General features: G+C 39.2%; 1 protein-coding gene across 1 annotated transcript; it reads right to left on the reverse strand.

Annotated features, from left to right (window-relative positions):
* Positions 1 to 1,835: 1,835 nt before the first annotated feature.
* Positions 1,836 to 12,778, reverse strand: LOC131981520 (gastrin-releasing peptide receptor-like). Its single transcript, XM_059345839.1, has 4 exons — positions 12,408 to 12,778; positions 7,630 to 7,981; positions 3,979 to 4,092; positions 1,836 to 2,874 (listed from the first exon to the last, which is right to left on the reverse strand). Exons 1-4 carry the CDS (start codon positions 12,776 to 12,778, stop codon positions 2,596 to 2,598), a joined length of 1,116 nt encoding a protein of 371 aa, XP_059201822.1. The 3' UTR covers positions 1,836 to 2,595.
* Between the last annotated feature and the right edge of the window lie 8,724 nt (positions 12,779 to 21,502).

Below are 21,502 nucleotides of genomic sequence, written 5' to 3' on the forward strand. Positions count from 1 at the left end.
ATCAAATATTCAGAAATATTATACACATACAGCAACAAAGTGCAGGCAGAATATTATACATCAATATTCCAAAAAGTTCTCCAAACAATATGTTTATTCATGCCTTCAAATATAACCAATGGGAGTGTTTCCAAAGTTAGCAGTGGCATTAGATCAGCACATCCTCATTCTTTAATGTAACGTCTTAAACACGTCTTTAATGCAACTGCAGGAAGTGAAGTCGTTATTGATGATGTAAAGAAGTTATGTTACTTCAAAAAAACATTTGTTACTTCCATTCTCCTAACATTGCCCTCACTAAGCAGACTTTGTCGCTCTTTATACTCTGTATCCTCGCTTCTACATCTTTCATACTTACTATGTCCACTAGAGGGCGCCACTGACTACAAACATACATATGGGTCGTGATAAACATTCAGTCATGACTTGGGGTCTCAAATTTTCAGAGGAGTCTCCACCAAAATCACAGGATACCACATATTAGATATAATACACTGACATCATATCAAAAGCATCTTATTTATCATAAAAAAATATGCCAATGATTATGATTCTGGTTATTTTACTGTCTGTACTAAAGAGGTCACTCAGCCTTATTGTGCCTTTTTTGAAGCCCAGTTCTCTTTCCACGTCAATAACTACTGTACATGTAGCTTCATTGGAGATGATTGTTGTTCACAGAAGCCAAATGCTGCTGCTCCTCTGTCAGATTTTGAAACTTGTAAATCGTCATAAGTAGCACAAATAGTTGTTAATTTCATTGTACTTGTTCCTCTGTGCAATGAAAATAAAGGCTTTATTCATTCATTAGTTAATTAAGTCTCCTGTGGCTGCAGAGAAGCTAATAAGTAAAGGTATAAGAATATTCCTATAACTGGATTCGTTTCAGCTTGAGCCCAGCGAGATAACACTTATCACAGCCTGTGACAAAAGTGTGAAGTGCTGAGGTTGAGAGATATGATCAAATGCCAGATACAGCGGATATATCAAGGAGATTCTGTCTCCTAGCTACTAGCATTGCTGTAGACTCTATAGTTGGTGGTGTTGATGAGGTGGGTTAACTACTAGCTAGATGACAAGGTTACAGAGGAGGAAGTGGGTATACTCTACATATTCCAATGGCTTTTTGTCTGATAGGTGAGTATATATCTATTTTCTTAAGACTTGTTGCACTTCATTTGATATTGTTATATGATCAAATGATATATTTAGTGTATTTTTTTTGCACACTTGTCTAATCTTTTTTTTTTTTTTTTTTTTTTACAGAATCTCTTATTTATTTTGCTTATACAGCAGCAACTATAATAACACAACAATTATTTCTGATTCTTATTCTGATACTGTAAACCACCAGAAAAAGCGATGGGTATACTCCGTATATACCTGCGTCTATGTCAAGGATATAGATTGTGATATTGGTTTTAACACCACAGACTGTATAAAAGAAGTGGATGCTGCCACCATGATGTCACGTATTTGTTTGAAGACGTTCTGAAGCCTCAGTTTGGCATTTTTGTTTTTCCTCTTGTCTTTCAGAGCCAAAAGGCCATATATGGATGAGATGGCGGATCTGACTGAGAACCAGTAGACACTATGCAGACCCACTAATATGGGCAACCGGAGTGCACCGTCGCTGCTAACAAAGTTAGCTTCCATAATTTGAGGTAAACCAAAGTTCTTGGCAATTTAAATGTGCATGCTGCATCACTATCCTGATTGGCAGGTCTGGTAATGACCATACAGTGTACCCTGCTTTATCGTCTATAAATAAGACCTTAATTTATAAAATAAACACCACACTGTAGTGAAGAAGACTTGAAACTAGAGATTGAGGCCATAAACTCATTTGGAAAAATGTTAAATAAATCAAGTCTCAATCATTCCCTTCAATAATCTGACTTAATTTTGCAGTTAGAGAAGTCGCCCCCTGCGCGCCATGAAAAAGAATGCAGGTCACTTCACTTTCAGACTTGGAGTCCAGGTCCCAGTCTTTTATACACTCTCCCTCTTCAAAAACAACCTTTAGTGATTTGAGACACATCAAATTACTACTTCTTTCTCAAACTTTAAGTTATTTTGCAATCGTCAATCCACTGTGTCCTGATAACAGCCATGTGGTACAAAGATTTAACACTTTCTTCCGTGAAAAAACAGTCGCCTGAGAACAAATCCAGGCAGCAAGAACTAACTGGAAAAACAAGTTTGTGTTATACATTTAGATATATATTTTCTAGGAGACATGGTTTGACCACATAGGACATTTTTTTGTTTAATACTCTACTGCTTCAATGACCATACTTCTTATAATAATTATATGCTCCCCACACTTTAAAGAAGTGCAAAACTAAACGCTGGATTAGGTACAATAAATCAACTATATAGTTTATGAAACATGTGAAAACATACAATATAAATTAAATATATCACAGGGTTACTGATTCAAAAAGCAAAGAATGGGCTGAAGTCTTTTAAATAATGCTCACACAATGTAGCAGTTAGCTTGTAAAAAAAACAAATAAATATTTAACAAACTGGAATAAGATTTGATTAAAGTTTAAACACTAGTACATCACTTAAAGACACAACACACTTCGCTCACACACAGTCCTCCTGATAGGCCCTTCTGCCGTTGAATATGCCCTGGCTTGCCATGGAGTGATGTGAGCTGCGAACAGATGTTACATGGGTGTTATAATGTGTCGGGCTCTGCGAGGAGCGTTTGAGGATCCGACAACAGCAACACAGCTGCTGGTTGAACTGCTTCTGGAAGGTCTCGCTCAGCAGGTAGAGGGCGAAGGGGTTGAGGCAGGAGTTGGTGAAGGCCAGGATACGAGCTACGACGCTGGACAAAAAGTGAACCAGAGAAGTGTCCACCTGGTGTAGGAGAGGCGGGGACAGATGGATTATAAGATGGAAATCAAGGCAAAGTACTGTGCATATACAAAGGATGTAATCACAGACAAATACACCATTTTTGCAGCAATATTTGTCACACTAAGCTATTATGGCCCCCCCTTTTTTTTCTTCTAGCTTTTTAAAAAATCAGACACCAACTTTAAATAGGAGACCTCTTCCTATTATCTACACCACTTCCAGTTTAAAGAAAAATAATGCAATATGGTAAAATACAATTATTTTCAGTACGGAAATATACGGTGGCCCTGAGAGCTACAATACCTTAACCAAGCTTAAAGTATAATTTAATTCAATTTAATTTAATTTAATTTAATTTAATTTAATCGTGTAAACAAGCCATAGCCAATTCTTGCCTCTTGTTTCATTTTGTTTCATATCACGTTATAACGTGAAATTATTATTATCTTGAAATAACGTGATAATATCACAAGCCTGTCCAGACATGTGCATCACAAGTGTCCTCTGGGAACACTTCTGTGTTGCGGTCTTTGCATCGTGTTTTCTAAATGCTGTTTATCAAATTGATGAAGATGTTTTCTTAATTTGCTTGTGTTTTGTGCATTTGCATTTGCACATTTGAAATCCAAAGGGAACAGTACAAAATAAGAAATGTAAAACTAGTAGGTGTAATTAGCTTATAATAATTATACATTTATAATAATCTATTAATTATCAAGGCTTCAGCTTACACCTTTTCAGTCAGCATAAACTTTTGTTTGTCACTACTAAAATAATGACTTCTATTACTATTCAGGTGACCATTGTCAGGCATTAATGGACACCCTGTACTGCAGCCAATATGAGACGAGTATTTCTCCAGACCATAGTCATTTTTAAGTGCAGCTAAACATATCCATATACATACAAATGCAGCAGAAAGCAATTTAAAACAGTAAATTAAACCATATATATAAATGATTTCTTACAACCTCCAGGATACTGTAAGCACAGCCTACTTCTAGTATAAGTCTAATAATGGTGCAAATATTTTTTGTGAATGATACAGATAGTAACTGTGTGAATACAAAACACATAGAAAGATAGAGAAGTTCTTTCAGTTACCTGGGAGTAGTGATAGGAGCGGTACAAGTAGATGACATGACAGGGAAGCCAGCACACTGCAAAGAGACCAACGAACACCAGCACCGTCTTGGCCAAACGCTTTCTTGATTCAACCTGTGGGTTGTAGAAATAAAAAAATCAAGACCAAAGAACAATGCAGCTATATCTAATAGACATTAATGTTTACATGTAATAGATATAAACAACTGAATATTTAGGTATATTTCTGCCAGTGGTAAGTATTTAGACATTTTACTTTTTTTTTTTACTGAAAAGTAAATTAAAAAATACTCATATCATATCATCTTTCCGTATGAGAGTATAATGATTTGCAGCATTGATGTAGTAGTAACATAAGTAATGTGCTGTAGTAGAGAAAATGGATAAAGTAAGTATTAAGTGTGTAATATCATGTGAGGGCAGCTGCAGGCTGTCTGGTCATCAGACTGGTTTTATCTGCCAAATGGAGACACTGAATCTATTCAGATATCACATAGCATATATGATGTGTTATATAAGGATAAACGATACAAACAAGAGACAAAGTAATATTTATGTAAGTTTTGTACCCCTGTGTGCTCTCTGTGCTGTTTTATTAGTACAGGAAGTGCAACAGCCATCAGCCCAACCATCACGCCAGCTGTCACACATGTGATTAACGCCTCACTGTCCTCCGGCACTTTTCCCACTACATTCAAAGTAGCTCGGGTAACACCTCTTCTCAAGAAACCCTCTCTCAACCCTGCTGAAGTCGAGAACTATCGTCCTGTCTCACTTCTTCCATTCTTATCCAAAACTATTGAATGGGCGGTCGCTAAGCAACTTTCAGAATTCCTCCTACAGAACAATCTTCTTGATCCAAATCAATCTGGTTTCAAAAGCGGTCACTCAACTGAAACTGCTCTGCTGTCTGTGACAGAAGCCTTAAAAGAAGCAAGAACAGCAGCAAAGTCCTCAGTTGTCATTCTACTTGACTTGTCAGCTGCATTTGACACAGTTAACCATCGCATCCTCCTCTCTACTCTCTCTAAAATGGGCATCTCTGGCTTGGCTCTGTCCTAGTTTGATTCCTACCTCAAAGGACACTCATTCAGTGTATCCTGGCATGGACAGTTGTCTACATTGTCTTGCCTCACCACAGGGGTTCCCCAGGGCTCAGTGCTGGGACCCCTGCTATTCGCTATCTACACCACCTCTCTGGGTGAGGTTACCCGCTCACATGGCTTTTCCTATCACTGCTATGCAGATGACACTCAGCTCTATCTGTCATTTCCTCCTGATGACCCATCGGTCTCTGCACGGGTCTCTGACTGCCTCTCTGACATAGCCACTTGGATGGCTATGTCGGCTATTGGAAGGCACATCACCTCCAGCTAAACCTCTCAAAAACTGAACTGCTGGTCCTCCCTGCTAAACCCACAATACACCACAACATCAACATCAACATTGACTCCCTGTGTCTTGCACCCACCAAGGTGGTGCGAAACCTAGGGGTGATGATTGATGACCAACTCACCTTTTCCAGTCATGTCGCCTCAGTTACCCGGTCATGCCGCTTTGCACTTTACAACATCAGAAAAATCAGACCTTACCTAACTCAACATGCCACTCAACTCCTGACACAAGCTGTTGTCATCTCAAAACTTGACTACTGTAATGCCCTCCTGACAGGCCTGCCAGCCTGCTCAGTAAAACCGCCGCTTCAGATGATCCAGAACGCGGCGGCGCACCTGGTCTACAACCAGCCAAAAAGGTCACATGTCACACCGCTGCTCATTGAGCTCCACTGGCTACCTGTTGCAGCCCGCATCAAATTCAAATCTCTAATGCTGGCCTACAAAGTTGTCTCCGGTACTGCTACCTCCTACCTACCTGAACACCCTGTTGCGCTCTTCCAATGAACGGCGCCTGGCTCTACCCCCCGTTGGTCCAAGACAATCCAGACTCTTTGCACTTCTTGTTCCCCGCTGGTGGAACACACTACCAGTTCCTACCAGAGCAGGGGCGTCCCTCTCTACCTTTAAAAAACTCCTGAAGACCCAGCTCTTCAGAGAGCATCTTCTCTCCTAGCTCCACATGATAATTATACTCCTCAAAGAATTGTCACTAGCACTTATTGATGCACTAATAGCTCTTATTGCACTATACCTTGATTGTTTGCTTTTATTCTTCCTGCAAGTCGCTTTGGATAAAAGCGTCTGCTAAATGACTAAATGTAAATGTAAATGTAAGTGCTCTTCATTAATTTGATTTCTGGTGCATTACTGTGTAAAGAGCTGGGCTGTTCTCATTCAGTGTGTAGAGGTTGAAATTGTGAGCCAGGAGGTGAATCTTTTTACCCTTATTGACGTTTGCTTTGGTGGCAACCTCTAGTGGCTGTAGTAATTATGTCAGGAGAAAAGGAGGAAATGAGGAAGTGAGGCAGCGTAATATAAAGACCATGAGAACTTAGGATGGGTCAAACAAACAAGGAGGCCAGTGTTTGTATCCTTTGCAAAGGTCAACAATTTTAACAACTCAAGCACAAGTACCTCAAAATTAATTCATTACAATACTTCAGTACATTTAGGCAACTTAGTTACTTTTCACCAGTGATGTATCTCATTCTGTTATCTTTTATAATCTTATTAACCAAAACCAAAAAACATTGTTGTCGATATCATTAAGGTCGTTACGGATATGCCATCAGTATTATTTGGGCACATTTTCTATAAAACTATGAGCCCTTCAAGACTATATAATGGGCACATTATTGTATTTTAAGACTGTATTTTAAATTACTCAGCATCTTTTAATTTTCACTAGTTTTCAGGCCAACTACTAGCCTGGGTATACCCAGACTGCCTTGCACGCTCAAATTTAATTTCGAACCTCCATCCAGTCTGGCAACCAGGAAGGATTCTTAGCCCTGTTTTAGGGATCCAATCACAGAGCGGGGAGGGACGGCAAGACGATGACGCGTATTACTCGGCACTTGGAAGCTTGTAGTTTTCCGGATCCAACATGGCTGCTGCAGACGCGAAACTCTCTTTAGCTGTAGATGGTGTTTTAAATAGTTTAGAGCTAAAGTTGAAAGGCGAAAGGTCTCTCGGCGGCTCCGCTGAGATCACCGGCGTTATGGTAGCGGGGCTATTAGCGTCGCTAGCGGCTATTAGCGCCGCTCGCGGCTAATAGCCCCGCTACCGCGGACAGCGGAGCCGCCGAGAGGCCCGCAGCAGCTTGTTTATTGCCCATAAAATCAGTGGATGTGTGTGGCTGAATGACATGAGGGGGAATAAAGCGTGAAAATAAATAGTCTTGCAGAAAGCGAGAACTGGAGGAGCAAAGCAGCAAACAACACTCTCTCACAGACACACACACAACAAACATCCATTTCTGTTGCTCTACTACGTCATCTGGTATAACTGATCTGATTGGCTAAGAGCTACCTACAGACGCTTTTGATAGACATTCTAAGCGTCCAATAAACGGCTCTGGAGGATCGTAAACCACACCTCTACGGAAAAATACATTGCTCGTTGCTAGACTAGCCCTCATTTGAGAATAGTCTGGTGTTAGCCAGGCTAGCCAACTACTCAAACAATGTTCAAATCCTGACCTTTGTACATCACAAATTCTGGTACTTCTGGTAAAAACAGTTTGAACACTGGCCTGTCGTCTTGCATGCACGTTCCCCTCCACAGGCAGGTTTGAGGCGCTCCTCATCAGGCTCCGGGCGATGAAGGTGTAGTACACGGATATGACCAGCAGGGGGATGACGTAGAAAATAAGGAAGGAGGCCATGGAGTGGATCTTAGGGTGCAGTTCCCCAGCATGGGGATAAGGAGCGCAGGTGACAAAGCTCTCATTAGATGAGGTGATGTTGAAGGTGTGGAGGTCAGAAAAGACGGCCTCAGGGATAGCAAGGACCAGAGAGAAGAGCCAGATGAGCGCCGCCCGCAGGACAATACTGGAGGTGGTGCTCGATGTTTGGATGTCCAGTGGCTTCACTATGGCCCTGTACCTGATAGATAGATAGATAGATAGATAGATAGATAGATAGATAGATAGATAGATAGACAGACAGACAGACAGACAGACAGACAGACAGACAGACAGACAGACAGACAGACAGACAGACAGACAGACAGATAGATAGATAGATAGATAGATAGATAGATTACTTTATTCATCCCCGAAGGGAAATTCAGTTGTCACAGCAGTCCAGTATTCAAGTACAATAAAATACAATAGAATAAAATAGAATAAAATACTGAGGTAGTATAAATAAAAACAACAACAGAAAAAAACACAGAATAGAACAAGGACACTTAAGAAGTTAAAAAAAGAAGATCAGTTGGTAGGTTTGGCAAGATGATGGTAATTATACTGATGATATTATGGCCCCCCCTTTTTTTTCTTCTGGCGTTTTAAAAAATCAGACACCAACTTTAAATAGGAGACCTCTTCCTATTATCTGCACCACTTCCAGTTTAAAGAAAAATAATGCAATATGGTAAAATACAATTATTTTCAGTACAGGAATATATGGTGGCCCTGAGAGCTACAATACCTTAAACAAGCTTAAAGTATAATTTAATTTAATCGTGTAAACGAGCCATAGCCAATTCTTAGATAGATAGATAGATAGATAGATAGATAGATAGATAGATAGATAGATAGATAGATAGATAGATAGATAGATAGATAGATAGATAGATAGACGGGATAAAGACAGAGAAAGTCCCTTTATAGATAGTGACATCTCTAGTAATTATGATGGACATGAGTTTGAGAATGGGTCAAACAAACCCCTGACTATTTCCCAAGAGGAGACTGGTGTTTGTGTCCCGTTTGAAAGCAAAAGGCTGTTATTTTAAGTTGACCTGCAAATTAACTTCCATATGAAATATTTCACATCCAGCGTCACCTTCTAGGCCATGTGCATCACCTAACTAACTGCATCAGGTAGTTACATAGTGTTTTTTACTAACATAGGCCAAGTAGTTTTGGTGCAAAAACTGACCGACTATATTTCACAACGTTAACAATGTGTTTAAAACATCAGTTGCGCGAACGTTTCACAACATTAAAAGCAGTGGTCATATTTCGATATCATACAAACCCCTCATGAGAATACATTGATGTAAATTCAACATTTAGACCTGTTTTTGGTAACTCCTAAAATATAATATCTTGCTCTTTAATGTTATTTGTTCTCTGTCTGCTTGCTGCGTGGCAGTGTACAGTTTTTTGTTGGGTTTTTTGTATGTGGTTGTTTTTTTTTAGCTGAAAACTGACCCTGATGAGAGTAGTGAGAGTGAGAGTGAGATTTCAACAAAACAGTAAAATTGAAGGAAACCAAACCAAAAAGCTGAAAATTGCTCTAATACTCTGCGGAGCTAATGGAAACTGCAGAGTTTAAGATTGTTTTCGTAACTACAAATGAAATCTGTGATCTATTGTTAAAACACTGATTAAAGCCACTTTAACAAAGAGAAGACAGCATGGAAAGAGTTTGATATTACATTTTCAAGTTCAGTTGTGTTTTTAGCATTATTTCAATTGGATTCAACTTCTAAATGCTGTTTTAAATGTTTTTTCTATTTGTTTTTAATAATCATTTATATTTAAAATAATAGCCCTGAATTTGGTAATAGGTTATCAAATATATGTATAAGTTGTAAACACTCAAACCAGCAAAGTGATAAATAGGAATAAACAAATCAGCAGTAAATGTTTACAAGTCAGTTTTTACAACACTTTAAATGTTAATACGTTGAAATTAGAAATTAATTTTGATCCAGCAAAAAAATGACAAACCAAGTATAATTCTAGAGAAGAATAAACACCTTTCAGCAACCTGGTGATCAGAATGTTGTTCATTGATAAAAATGATCTAAAAGCATTGCTCCTGTTGAACCTGCAGAAGTAATACAGACAATGAGGAGCCATGAAAACAACCCTTATCTCGAAGGTAACATCAACTTGGTCTTATGAATATTTGGAGGACGTGATGATTATTTCAAGTGTTCAATAGGTTTACCTCCGGTGAAAAGAACAGAAGGCCAGTTTATTTATTTGTATATGAGACCATTTCTAGATCATTTTACCTTGAATTCCCGAAGAAATTGCTTTGTTGTATTATTGCATGGCTCCAGTGAATGAAAACACTGAAAACAGAAAATCCTTGATGAATTGTGAATCGAGGCCACATTTAACAAAAAGCTAAAGTTTATAAAATCATCAGTTTATAAACTCTCAAACATCTTGCGCAGTATAATTTAGGCCTCATTTATCCAGTCGTATGATCAACACCTGCATTTTCACTAAATCTTTAAAACATTTCTTCAGATTGCTGTATTAATAATGATCAATTAATTAATTAGTTATTAAGCGAGTCATATCAGCCAATCTCCAAAACCTTTTTGTTGTTTTACACATAAAAATATATGTAACAACCATCAATTTATCTATGCCTCTCCTCCCAAAATAACCCATTGGGTGAAATGAAATAACCGAAAAATTATCCAGGTTCCTGGTCTTGCTCAGTACTCTGCCAAATGACAAAGCTCAGTGAAAACACTGTATTAAATGAGTGGAGCAGTGTCGTAGTGACAGGCACTGGGTTTTAATTAAGCATCAAATGTAAGTGAAGACCCACAACACTCACCTCTCCAGCAGCCATGTTCAGCAGCTTCCTGTTAAAGCAGCAGCCAATTAAAGTGACCGATTACCGTTTCACAGAGAAGCTTCTCCAACCAAATATAAAGTTAAACCACTGAGCCCTGTGGCTCATTTCCTTGAGGCCATAGTTGTTCTTGGAGCAGCCTTTGAATGTGACACATATTAGTCACCCATGGTTCATTGGAATACTGTCACCAGGTTACATTTAACAGTCAAAGGTGTCAAACTGCATCAACCCAACCAGCACCTGCAGGTTGGGAATGTGAACTTGTAGAAAGCTACTGTTAATTTGGCCTTGAGGCAAGCTGTTAACTATGAAATGCGAAGAAATGTGATTTGCTTTAACTGTATTGCCAGTCGTTTGGTTTGCATTTCTTGCTTTTGATCTGTATTTCATATATAGTTGAAATATCAAGTTGAGTGGTTCACCTCAAAGAGCAAGACTAGGTTGATCAAATGGCATCCAAGTAAACAACTTCAAGCTACAGTCATGGAAAAAAATATTAGACCACCCTTCTTTTCTTCAATTTCTTGTTCATTTAATGCCTGGTACAACAAAGGTACATGTGTTTGGACAAATATAATGATAACAACAAAATAGCTGATCAGAGTTTAATTTAAGAGCTGGTATCTAGTCATTTTCCATGGTTTTCTTGATAATGATTTTTTATTTTGATTAATTATTTTGATTTAAAAAAAACCCTCTTATCAGCTATTTTTGTTATCTTCATATTTTTCCAAACAAATGTACCTTTAGTTGTACCAGGCAATAAAATGAACAAGAAATTGAAGAAAACAATGGTCTAATATTTTTTCCATCAATGCAAGTTCAATTAAAAGAAAACTTAGAAAAGTAATCCAATTTGTGTTGTGATGAATGTTGATTTATGAAAATGCAGTCATAATGTGTCAAGAAGTAAATTTTTAAGCTCATAGAAGACATGACCATGATCCCAATACATATGGACACTTAAGGTTTGAAGATGAAGGACCAGACGTTAACGCTATTACTACACAAAGCTCAAGGCAAAGTCAATTACAATTTACCAAGATTACTGTTTCCCCAATTACTGTTCTCATCTCGTTTCCTGCGCTCACAAGGTCATTGTTATACAACAGCAGAGAGGTCTGACTGTACAAGGGGCAAGTTAACAAGGAGCCCCTGCTGCTAGAAAAACCTATGTGTCTAAAGGTGGGAAATTACTGAAGCACTCGCACGCCCTGACGCACACTGCACCCACATGTCACACACGTTCCCAGTAATTGGGGAATTATTTTTCTAAAATAAGACAGATTTTTTTTTTCTTCCAGTAGTTTAGTGTACGCTTACTGATAAATTATTTTTTATTAAAGTTTCCTTAAACATATATTTTGTTATTGCATTTCATCCAATGTGACAATATTTTTGGTCACATAAACAGGCAGAAGTCTTCCTAATGTCATTCAACAACCAAAGTTTGAAATTCAATCATAAAAAATAGAAACTGGCGTCAATTAATCGCTGTACACGTGTCAGCAGCCTTTAACCAGAAGCACATCAGCACAGCTCGGTCGTGCGTAATACTCCCCTGATCAATACGCGGTTAAATATTTGCTTTCCTCAATAATAGCCCATTAAAAAAATTTAGTTTATAGCCTACATGTGGCCTCTACCTGCCTTTTAACGATAACAACAGAGTACATGTGGGTGATATGTCTGCCATGTAGGGTACTTTAAAGTGAGTATAGGAGCATTAATATGTTATAACAACAAAAAGTCCTACCTGTCAGCTGAGAGGGCAGTGAGAGTGAACACAGACACCCCGACCGAGGTGAGCTGGATGAAGGGGATGACTTTACAGCCCACTCTCCCGAACAGCCACTCCTCTGACAGGTAGCGGCTGGCGTCCACCGGAGCGCAGGTCACCAGCAGTAAAACGTCCCCGAGCGCAAGGCTGGACATGAAGAGATTCGGCACATTGCGGATGGATTTGGCCGAGCAAAACGTCTTGATGAGGGTTATGTTGCCAATTAGCCCCAACACGCTGATCACACCGTAAACTGAAGCGATGACCACCCCGGTGAGCCACATCGTCCGTGCCGTGCTTTGGAGAGCAGTGACGCTGCGCGACGCGTTTGTGCACAGATGGTCCATCTCTCCTCACAGAGACACCAAGTCACCACTCAAGGGAGGTGTTTATTATTATTATTATTATCATTGTTATTTTTATTTTTAATATAGGTTGGTTTTCAAACTGAAGCGGACCTACTTGGGTTTGAAAGAGAAGGTGAAAATACTGTCCAACTTTTTATTACACGTCCTTCCCCCCTGAACGTGAATCTGAGGCGCTGAACATAAACGGAATTTAAGGAATTCTGTTCTGCTGTTGTAGTAGGATAGTTTGTCAATATGGGATCTGAGGAACCACATACTGATATACTTTTCTTTAGATGCCAAAAATGTTGGGGCTTTACCTAAAATGTAAATACAATAACACAAAGTGCAATATTTTTTTTAACTTACAGTACTGTGCAAAAGTTTTACGCAGGTGTGAATAAATGCTGAAAAATAAGAATGCTTTCAAAAATAGAAATGTTAATAGTTAATTTAATTTTTATCAGTTAACAAAATGCAAAGTGAGTGAACAGAAGAAAAATCTAAATCAAATCAATATTTGGCGAGACCACCCTTTGCCTTCAAACCAGCATAAATTCTTTTAGGCATTTTTTCATACCTACCTAAGACTTTTGCACACTATTGTATATTCAATTGAGAACGTGTTATAATTGATACATTTTATTGTTTATTATAACCATACACTGAATTTGATGACATGTTCCAAAAAAGTGTCAGGAGCTTTGGACAATAATTGTTGGAGTTTTAAAAGCAAAATTCCTTTCTTTTCTTTGTTTAATATACGACTTCAGCGGTTCTCCGTTGTCATATTTTTTGATTCATAATGCAGCACACACTTTCAGTGGAAGACAGGTCTGGACTGCAGGGGGGACAGTAGGGTCTGCACACTTTTCTTTCAAAGCCACACCGTTGTAACATTAGCAGAATGTGGAATTGTCTTGTTGAAATATGCAGGGACGTACATGGAAAAGACATTGTCTGGATGGCAGCATATGTTGCTCCAAAACTATGTACCTTTCAGCATGAATAAATCACAGATGTTCAAGTTGCTCTTGATACTATGGGCACTAATATACTCCCATACCATCACAGATGCTGGTTTTCAAACTGTGCTGGTAACAATCTGGACAGTCCATTTCCTCTTCAGCTTTGAGGACACAATGTTGATGATTTCCAAGAACAATCTGAAATGTTCACTACTCAAACCACCAGCTTTTCCACTTTGCTTCATTCCATCTCAGATGAGCTTGGGATCAGAGATGTTGGCTCGCTTCCTAAAGTTGTTGATATCTGGCTTTCACTTTGCATTAGAGAGTCTTAACTTTCATTCGTAGATGCAGCGACAAACTGTGTTTACTGACATAGGCTTTCCAAAGTGTCCTGAGTCCATGTAGAAGTGTCCTTTATACAATCATGTTGGTTTTAATACAGCGTACTGAGGGATTGAAGGTCACAGGAATCCAATGTTGGTTTTCAGCCTTGTCCCTTACATGTTGATGCTCAAGGGTTGTCCCTTAACCTTTTGGGCACAAAGGGACATTTTTGGCTTTTTAATGTTTCCATAATTTTGGCTGCGCTAAAACATATATGCCATACATTTTGTCACATTTATGAGGGTGATTTATTGAGGTTTTACAGCAACTCTTGCTGCCATCCAGGCATCATCTTTTACATGCATGTCCCGGCTATTTCTAGTTACAACAGCATGAAAGAAATGATTGCAGGCAGTAGACAGACCCTTCTGCCGACCTTTGTGACATTGAAAGCGTAAATGGTAAATGGACTGCACTTGTGACGCTCTGTTCAAATCTGAGCAACCACTCAAAGAGCTTTAACACTACAGACAGTGCTCATTCACCCATTCACACACATTCACACTACCCTACATGGTGCCACCTGCCACAATCAGGAATTCATTCGAACACTGACGAAAAATACTGAACCCACTGATGTGTGGGTTCAGTATTTTGTCCAAGGATACTCAAATCTCCAATTAATGGGGGACCGCTCGGCTCTACCATCTGAGCCACAGGTGTGTGATGCATTGTGAAGAAAAAAAATATTTGCCAAAATTCCTGAATGCTTAACAAATTTAATGAAATTTTTCTTTAATGAAAAATGCCCCTGTCCCAACTTTTTTTGGAACATTTTGCAGGCATCAGTGTATCAGTGTTTTAGGTGTCATTCAGTGTATAGTTATAATAAACAATAAAGTTTGTCAATTTAAACATTGAATATATGTTGAATATAAAAAAAGGGTATTTAAGTTGGTTAAAATATTTCACTCAGTAAAAGTTGAAAATAATATTAATACAATATTTTAGGGGTTGACACGGTGGGGTGGTGGTTAGAACTCTTGCCTCACAGCAAGAGGGTCGCAGGTTTGAATCTTTGCTGGTCTTCTGTGTGGAGTTTGCATATTCTCTCTGGGTTCCGCAGTCCAAAGACATGCAGCTTACATTTAATTGGTGACACTAAATTGCCCATAGGAGTGAATGAGGGTGTGAATGGTTGTCTGTCTTTATGTGTCAGCCCTGTGATAGTCTGAGACCTGTCCAGGGTGTACCCCGCCTCTCGCCCAATTTCAGCCCCCTGCGACCTGAGTTCGGGTAAGCTGTTAAAGATAATGGATTATATCTTAGGGTAGTTTTTGTTATTCAGACATATTTCCCTAGTAAGCCTGTGTTTTCTCTCAACTTCTTTCACATTGTTTGCGGACAGCTGCTGCACCCTTTAAAACGGTGCCTGTATTAGGTTTGCTTGATTAGATAAGGACAACAGAGAGCTGAGATGATATAATGATGGGGGATAACATGCAAGTAAGGCCAAATTCAATTACATGGTGACTGTCTTAAATCAAGACGCTAACAAGACACCCTTAAAGTGCATTTTTATCAGGGTCAAGAACTGGATCACGGTGGTGCAATGATAAATCTTGGAGATTAATGTAACAACAGCCAAAAATAATCCCATTGATATGAGATTTGACGTAGATAATGTCATTCAGTGTTGACATTCAAACAGTATAGGACAATCCATTATCGTGGGATGTACACACAGGAATGCACTCTGAGATGCACATATAATTGCAGCACTGTTATTTTGAGTGGCTTTAACAATTCGCTATTGAGTTCTTTGACCTTTTTCATGCAGGAACCAAAGATCACTGCAGATTGCTGGAGTGAAAGAGAAATACTTATTTTTTCTTTATTTTCTGGAAAGCAAGTGTTACTGAGTCCATCAGAGTGAATCATCCATTCTTGCTTTAGCTGCTGCCAAAATTAGGTATTTCATTTATCCTACTACAGCTTCTTAATATCTACTGTTTTGTCCTTATTGCATTTTAACTTTTTTTGTTGTCTGTGTTTTCATAAGCTGCTAGAAGATTTTCAAAGGTTTGTGTTTTCAATTGATAAGAACTAAATTGTTACTTGTTCAGAGCTCATGTCCTCAACCTGTGTTGAAATAGACTGCAGCCTGCTGTCATTCTGAAGATGGAAAGAGTGGTTTCAAAATATCGATGAATCAAGAAGACTGCTGTTACCACAATGGATTTCTGGATAAGACTAAGAGTCGAAAGCACTCTCAAGTCATGCTCTGTCAGGCTGTTAGTGAGGTGACACCGTGCTTGCTTTGAGCTGAATGCTAATGGCAGAATGCTAACATGCTCACAATGCTGATGTACTAAAAGGTATAATTATGACAATCTTTTTGGCAGAGGTGGGATCAGGTCATCGTTTTGCCACATTTTTATTCAGTCTGAGTTCAAAAGCTCAATCCAACAATCAAGCAAAAGTATCCAAATCTGAAAGGCTAACTCAAGGGTCAATATACAGGCAGCTTAAATACACAGGAGGGAAGGAGACAATAAGATACAGGTGCAACATATTTGGGCGGAGACAGTAATCACACAGGCTGGAATCTAGACAGGACATGGGGACTGAAGTGAAGGGAAGTTGAGAGAGAGAGGAAACGACCACAGGTTGGAGCGAATCCGGGCCGCTGCAGCAAAGACTCTGCCTTTAGGACATGTCTCTATGTGTCAGCCCTGTGATAGTCTGAGACCTGTCCAGGGTGTACCCCGCCTTTGCCCAATGTCAGCTGGGATCAGCTCCAGCCCCCTGCGACCCGAGTGCGGATAATTGGTTAAGGAGAATGAATGAATGAATGAATGAATGAATGAATGCTTTTTTTTAAATGTGTTTATTTGGTAAGACAAGTTTGGTAAAAGAAGTGTGAAAAGTATTGCTGACATTACACTTTCATAGCTATTCTGTTTCGATTCCGATTGCTTCTTAAAAAAGATGCCACTAGTATGATGAGATATAGTGTTTTACACGCACAAATGAAATGTCCAGTTTCCTTATATCAATTAACTGAGTTTATTACCAAGTAACAAGATGCTTTCTCCCTCACACCGCTCCTGTCTTGTCTCAAAGACATCAAGGCCTGAATGGCCTTGAACTTTCTGAATTTCAATGAAAAGAAGACAGAAGTGATGGTGATGGCCCTTGTGGCTGTTGTGAGACCCCTCCTGTAGACTTGGGTCCTCTGGCAGATTTTATAAGGCCGACTGTCACAAATTTAGGTTTTAAGATGGACCTAAATCAGACAAGCCTCCTCATTGTCCATTTTTCTCACCTTAAAACCTTTTTTTATTCCTCGTATGAGACTCTGCTCTTGTTTTTAGTGCAATGAAACTATTTAAGTGTTTATTTACTGTTTTATTTATTTTATTGTTCTTGTTTGTTTGTTTATGTACAGCACTTTGTTGCGGCTGTGGTTGCTTTACAAATAAAGTTGAGTTGAGAGTTGAGTTGAGTAACGTTTCAAAACAAATGTATACTTCTTTCATAAACAAATAAAGTTATATTTCCAACTAACACATCACATTTCAAAAAACTGTGTGCCTCTCGGGCATCTCACAACAATCAGTCATACACCGGTGCTTTATATTAACTCATGACGTCAGAGCCCATGAGCGCTCTTCTCCACCCGGTGGTGGGAGGCGCAAACAAACAAACAAACAAACAAACAATCAAAGCAAAATGGCTCTTACACTGACCTTTGACCTTCTAACAATAAAATGTCATAATTTCACCATTTTATCCTATTAGATATTTGTGTGAAATGTTGTCATAATTAACGTATGAATTCTTGAGTTGTGATCAACTTACCACCAACATCTAATCAGTTCATCTTTGAGTCTAAGTGGAGGTTTGTGCCAAATTTGAAGAATTTCCCTCCAGTTATTCCTGAGATATCACATCAAGGAAGTCATATTGATCTTTGACCTCCAAAATGTAATCAGTTCATCCTTGCATCTCAGTGGATTTTTGTGCCAAATTTGTAGCCTGGCTAACCGGGGCTATTAGCGGGGCTATTAGCGCCGCTAGCGGCTAATAGCCGAGAGACCTTTCGCCTTTCAACTTTCGCTCTAAACTATTTGAAACACCGTCTACAGCTAAAGAGAGTTTCGCGTCTGCAGCAGCCATGTTGGATCCGTAAGAAAACTACAAGCTTCCAAGTGCTGAGTAGTACGCGTCATCGTCTTGCCGTCCCTCCCCGTTCTGTGATTGGATCCCTAAAACAGGGCTAAGAAACCTCTCTGGTTGCCAGACTGCCTGGAGGTTCGAAATGAAATTCGAGCATGCAAGGCAGTATGGGTATACCAAGGCTACCGAATTTGAAGAAATTTAAAGTAATTGTTTCTGTCTCCAGCCCTGAGGCAAGAAAACACATAAATAGATTTTTATCAAGTTTAGTTAATAATGCAATAGAGGGTTAGTATAATGCTTTAGATTACTGAGGCGTTTTGAGTAACTGCCGGTTATTTTGCTCCTGTGAGTGCTATGAGATGTGGTGTTTTCACAGGCTGATTGGCTGAATGTAGCTGATCTCCTGGTGTATTCACATCCAGCAATTACATGTGGGGCTCCCGCAGAGAGTGATGTCTCCGCTCTGTGTCTCGGCTTCTCCAGTTAATGGAACATCACAAGTACCGGACATGAAAGAGGGATGACAGGCCATCAGCTGGCACTTGGGCAGAGAAATGATCCATGAAAAAGCCTTAAGAGGAGATGCATCGAAACGTACTTTAACACAGACATCACAAATAAGAACACAGAAAGAATAACGACCGGTAATCCAGCAGCGTGTAATAAGCCAAGGAGAGGGAACATCTCTAATCCCCGTTCATTTCTGACGTGTGAGGTCTGGAGTCATTATGTGCAGGAGAGATAAGAATACCAAGCACAAGAGGTGAAATTGGTTTCAGTGTTAAACAAAGGTAGAAGGAGGGGATGACATATGACATATAACATATAAACAGCTGTGCATGCTTGAGGAAAAACACAAATGGGTTTTTTTCACTCTTTATGAAAGGGCTTCTGGCTTTATGAAGATACAATTAAATTAAAAAAGGGTACTCTTGAAACACAAAATGTCAGGTAAATATCAAGCAATAGGTTTAATGATGCTCTCATTATGATCACACACTTGCTGCCTATTTACATCAGAATTACACAGTACAATTATCTATGGCTGCAGTCCCTTGTGTCTAATGTGGTATGTCACAAAATGCCTTATTGAACCTCTTGTCCGTTCCCCCTCTTTAACACTAATTACTGATGCCTCCAATATACACTTCTTACCTCAGACTATTATCTAACTAGAATATAAGATAGTATATTATAATATTTTTCTTTTTTTTGTGAATTTAATTTTACTAAAACGCATTGCTTTAGAACACACATTATACTTTAGAACTTAAAAATGTATTTACATATTATATTTCTGATGCAGTTTTACAAACAATGAAAAAAATCTAAAGTACCACCTAATACACACATAGGAAAACACATTTAAACAAGTTTTAAAATCAGCTATTGACCCATCAGCAGGGTCAATAGGTTCTGCCTTAGTCGACTCACTTGATTCAGGTTCCAGAGATGAATGTCTCTCTGTCAGGATCAACTGTCAACCAATTGCACAATTAACTGCAGGATATATAACCCTGATTCCATTACTGTTTGGACGCTGTCTAAAATGAAAATAAAGACATTTATTCATTCATTATCTGTAACTGCTAGTCCAAACTCGGGTTGGCTGGGGGGCTGGAGCTGATCCCAGCTGACATTGGGCGAGAGGCGGGTTACACCCTGAGCACAAGACACATATTCGAACAACGCAAACCTAAACCTTTGCTTTTCCACAGGCTTGAGGGCCACATCATTACATCACTGTATAGCAGTGACGTGCGGTGAACTGGTGAGGCATTGACTTCATCACAATCAGATTTACAACATATGAACCCTACAGAGTAGCTTATTCGCCAATTGATTGGCAGCAGTTAACGGGTTACGTTTAAAATCTCATATCAGCTTTCTTTACACATACAAACGGTTGCACACAAAAAGCACATTTAATTAAAAAAACGTAATTATTGTTTTACCTTTACTTATAATTAAAGTCCATGCGCCGCTCCTTCTGAACAAAAGCATTGATAACTTGTTTGTAGAAGTAAAAAATAATAAAATAAACGAAAGGCTGCACTTCACGAGTGCCCCCTACCAGGATGCAGGAGAACTGCTGCCTCACGTCGTGCCTTTTCGCAGCTGTTTTTTTTTATTGCTCAGCACAAGAAACAAGTTACACACATGCAGTTGTTGACAAAAAAAACACTGTACATTATATACATCAGCTAAGCTATGGAAATTTAGTTCATATGGCAAAAGTGTTTGAACATTTCAAAAGCAACATACAGAGAGACAGCAACACGGTCTCACTGCATCGCATGGCAGCACAGTTAGCCGAGTCATTGATCAATCCATGGTGAGGCTCACCTGGCTGCTGCCTCACCACACGTCTGTTCTCAGTATTTGAACAGTAAATGTGAAAATTCAGCAATTTTGAATAAAGAGTTAGATTTGAAAAAATAACTTTATAGTGTAAATCACTGGATAAATATTAATAATTTTTTTCATTTTAAATTTTTTTCTTTCCATGATGACAGGTGAGGCACGGCCTCTCGTGCCTCCCCTGACTACATGTCACTGCTGTATAGGACTCCGCTTTCCCAGAAACAGTAGCGCCAACTTGACGGATTACATCATCTCTCTACAAATGTTGCTCCTTACTTTCTGAGCCTACATTGGCATCCAAACATGACTGGTACAACACATGTGTGCTGCTCATCTTGATTGCTATGGACAGCTAACATTCTTTTTAACACTGAAAGCCTGCTAGGTCTGATTAGCTACCTAGCACTGACTGCCTGGTATCGATCTCATTGCAGTTAAACAAATAAAATAAATAAAACAATTTAGTTGGTCTTGTTGGTCATGATAGTCCCGCCCTCAGCCCCTGATTTAAGTGGTTCGTGGTTCGAGACCAGCAAAGAGTTGGTGCTGATCTGGAACCAGTTTTTCTGGCCTAGAGCCTGTTCTTTGGCTGTCAAAATGTAAATAACTGGTTCAAGATTAGGCACTGACTTCGGACTGGCCCTCAACCTGCATTTGTTGAAAAGGGGGAACAGACAGACAACCGCTCACACTCACATCTATGGCAATTGAGGGTCACCAATTAAGTCTAACCTACATGTCTTGTCTGCCAGCCCTCTGCCTGTTGTTGCTCTTTTCTTTTTGTTTTGCTGTATACAAGATTTGTTTGGATGTGGCCTGGATGACACTGTAATTGGTGTCATGTATCCGTGTACTAAATTCTCCTGTCTGGACAAAAACT

The sequence above is a fragment of the Centropristis striata genome, chromosome 2 (genome assembly GCF_030273125.1).
Source record: "Centropristis striata isolate RG_2023a ecotype Rhode Island chromosome 2, C.striata_1.0, whole genome shotgun sequence".
Lineage (NCBI taxonomy): Eukaryota > Metazoa > Chordata > Actinopteri > Perciformes > Serranidae > Centropristis > Centropristis striata.

Coding starts and splice junctions, on each gene's coding strand:
- LOC131981520 (XM_059345839.1), bottom strand. CDS start 12,778: ATGGACCATCTGTGCACAAACGCGTCGCGCAGCGTCACTGCTCTCCAA. Junction 7,982..12,407: donor ACTGCCCTCTCAGCTGACAG/GTAGGACTTTTT, acceptor TCTATCTATCAG/GTACAGGGCCATAGTGAAGC. Junction 2,875..3,978: donor GCTCCTATCACTACTCCCAG/GTAACTGAAAGA, acceptor CTCCTACACCAG/GTGGACACTTCTCTGGTTCA.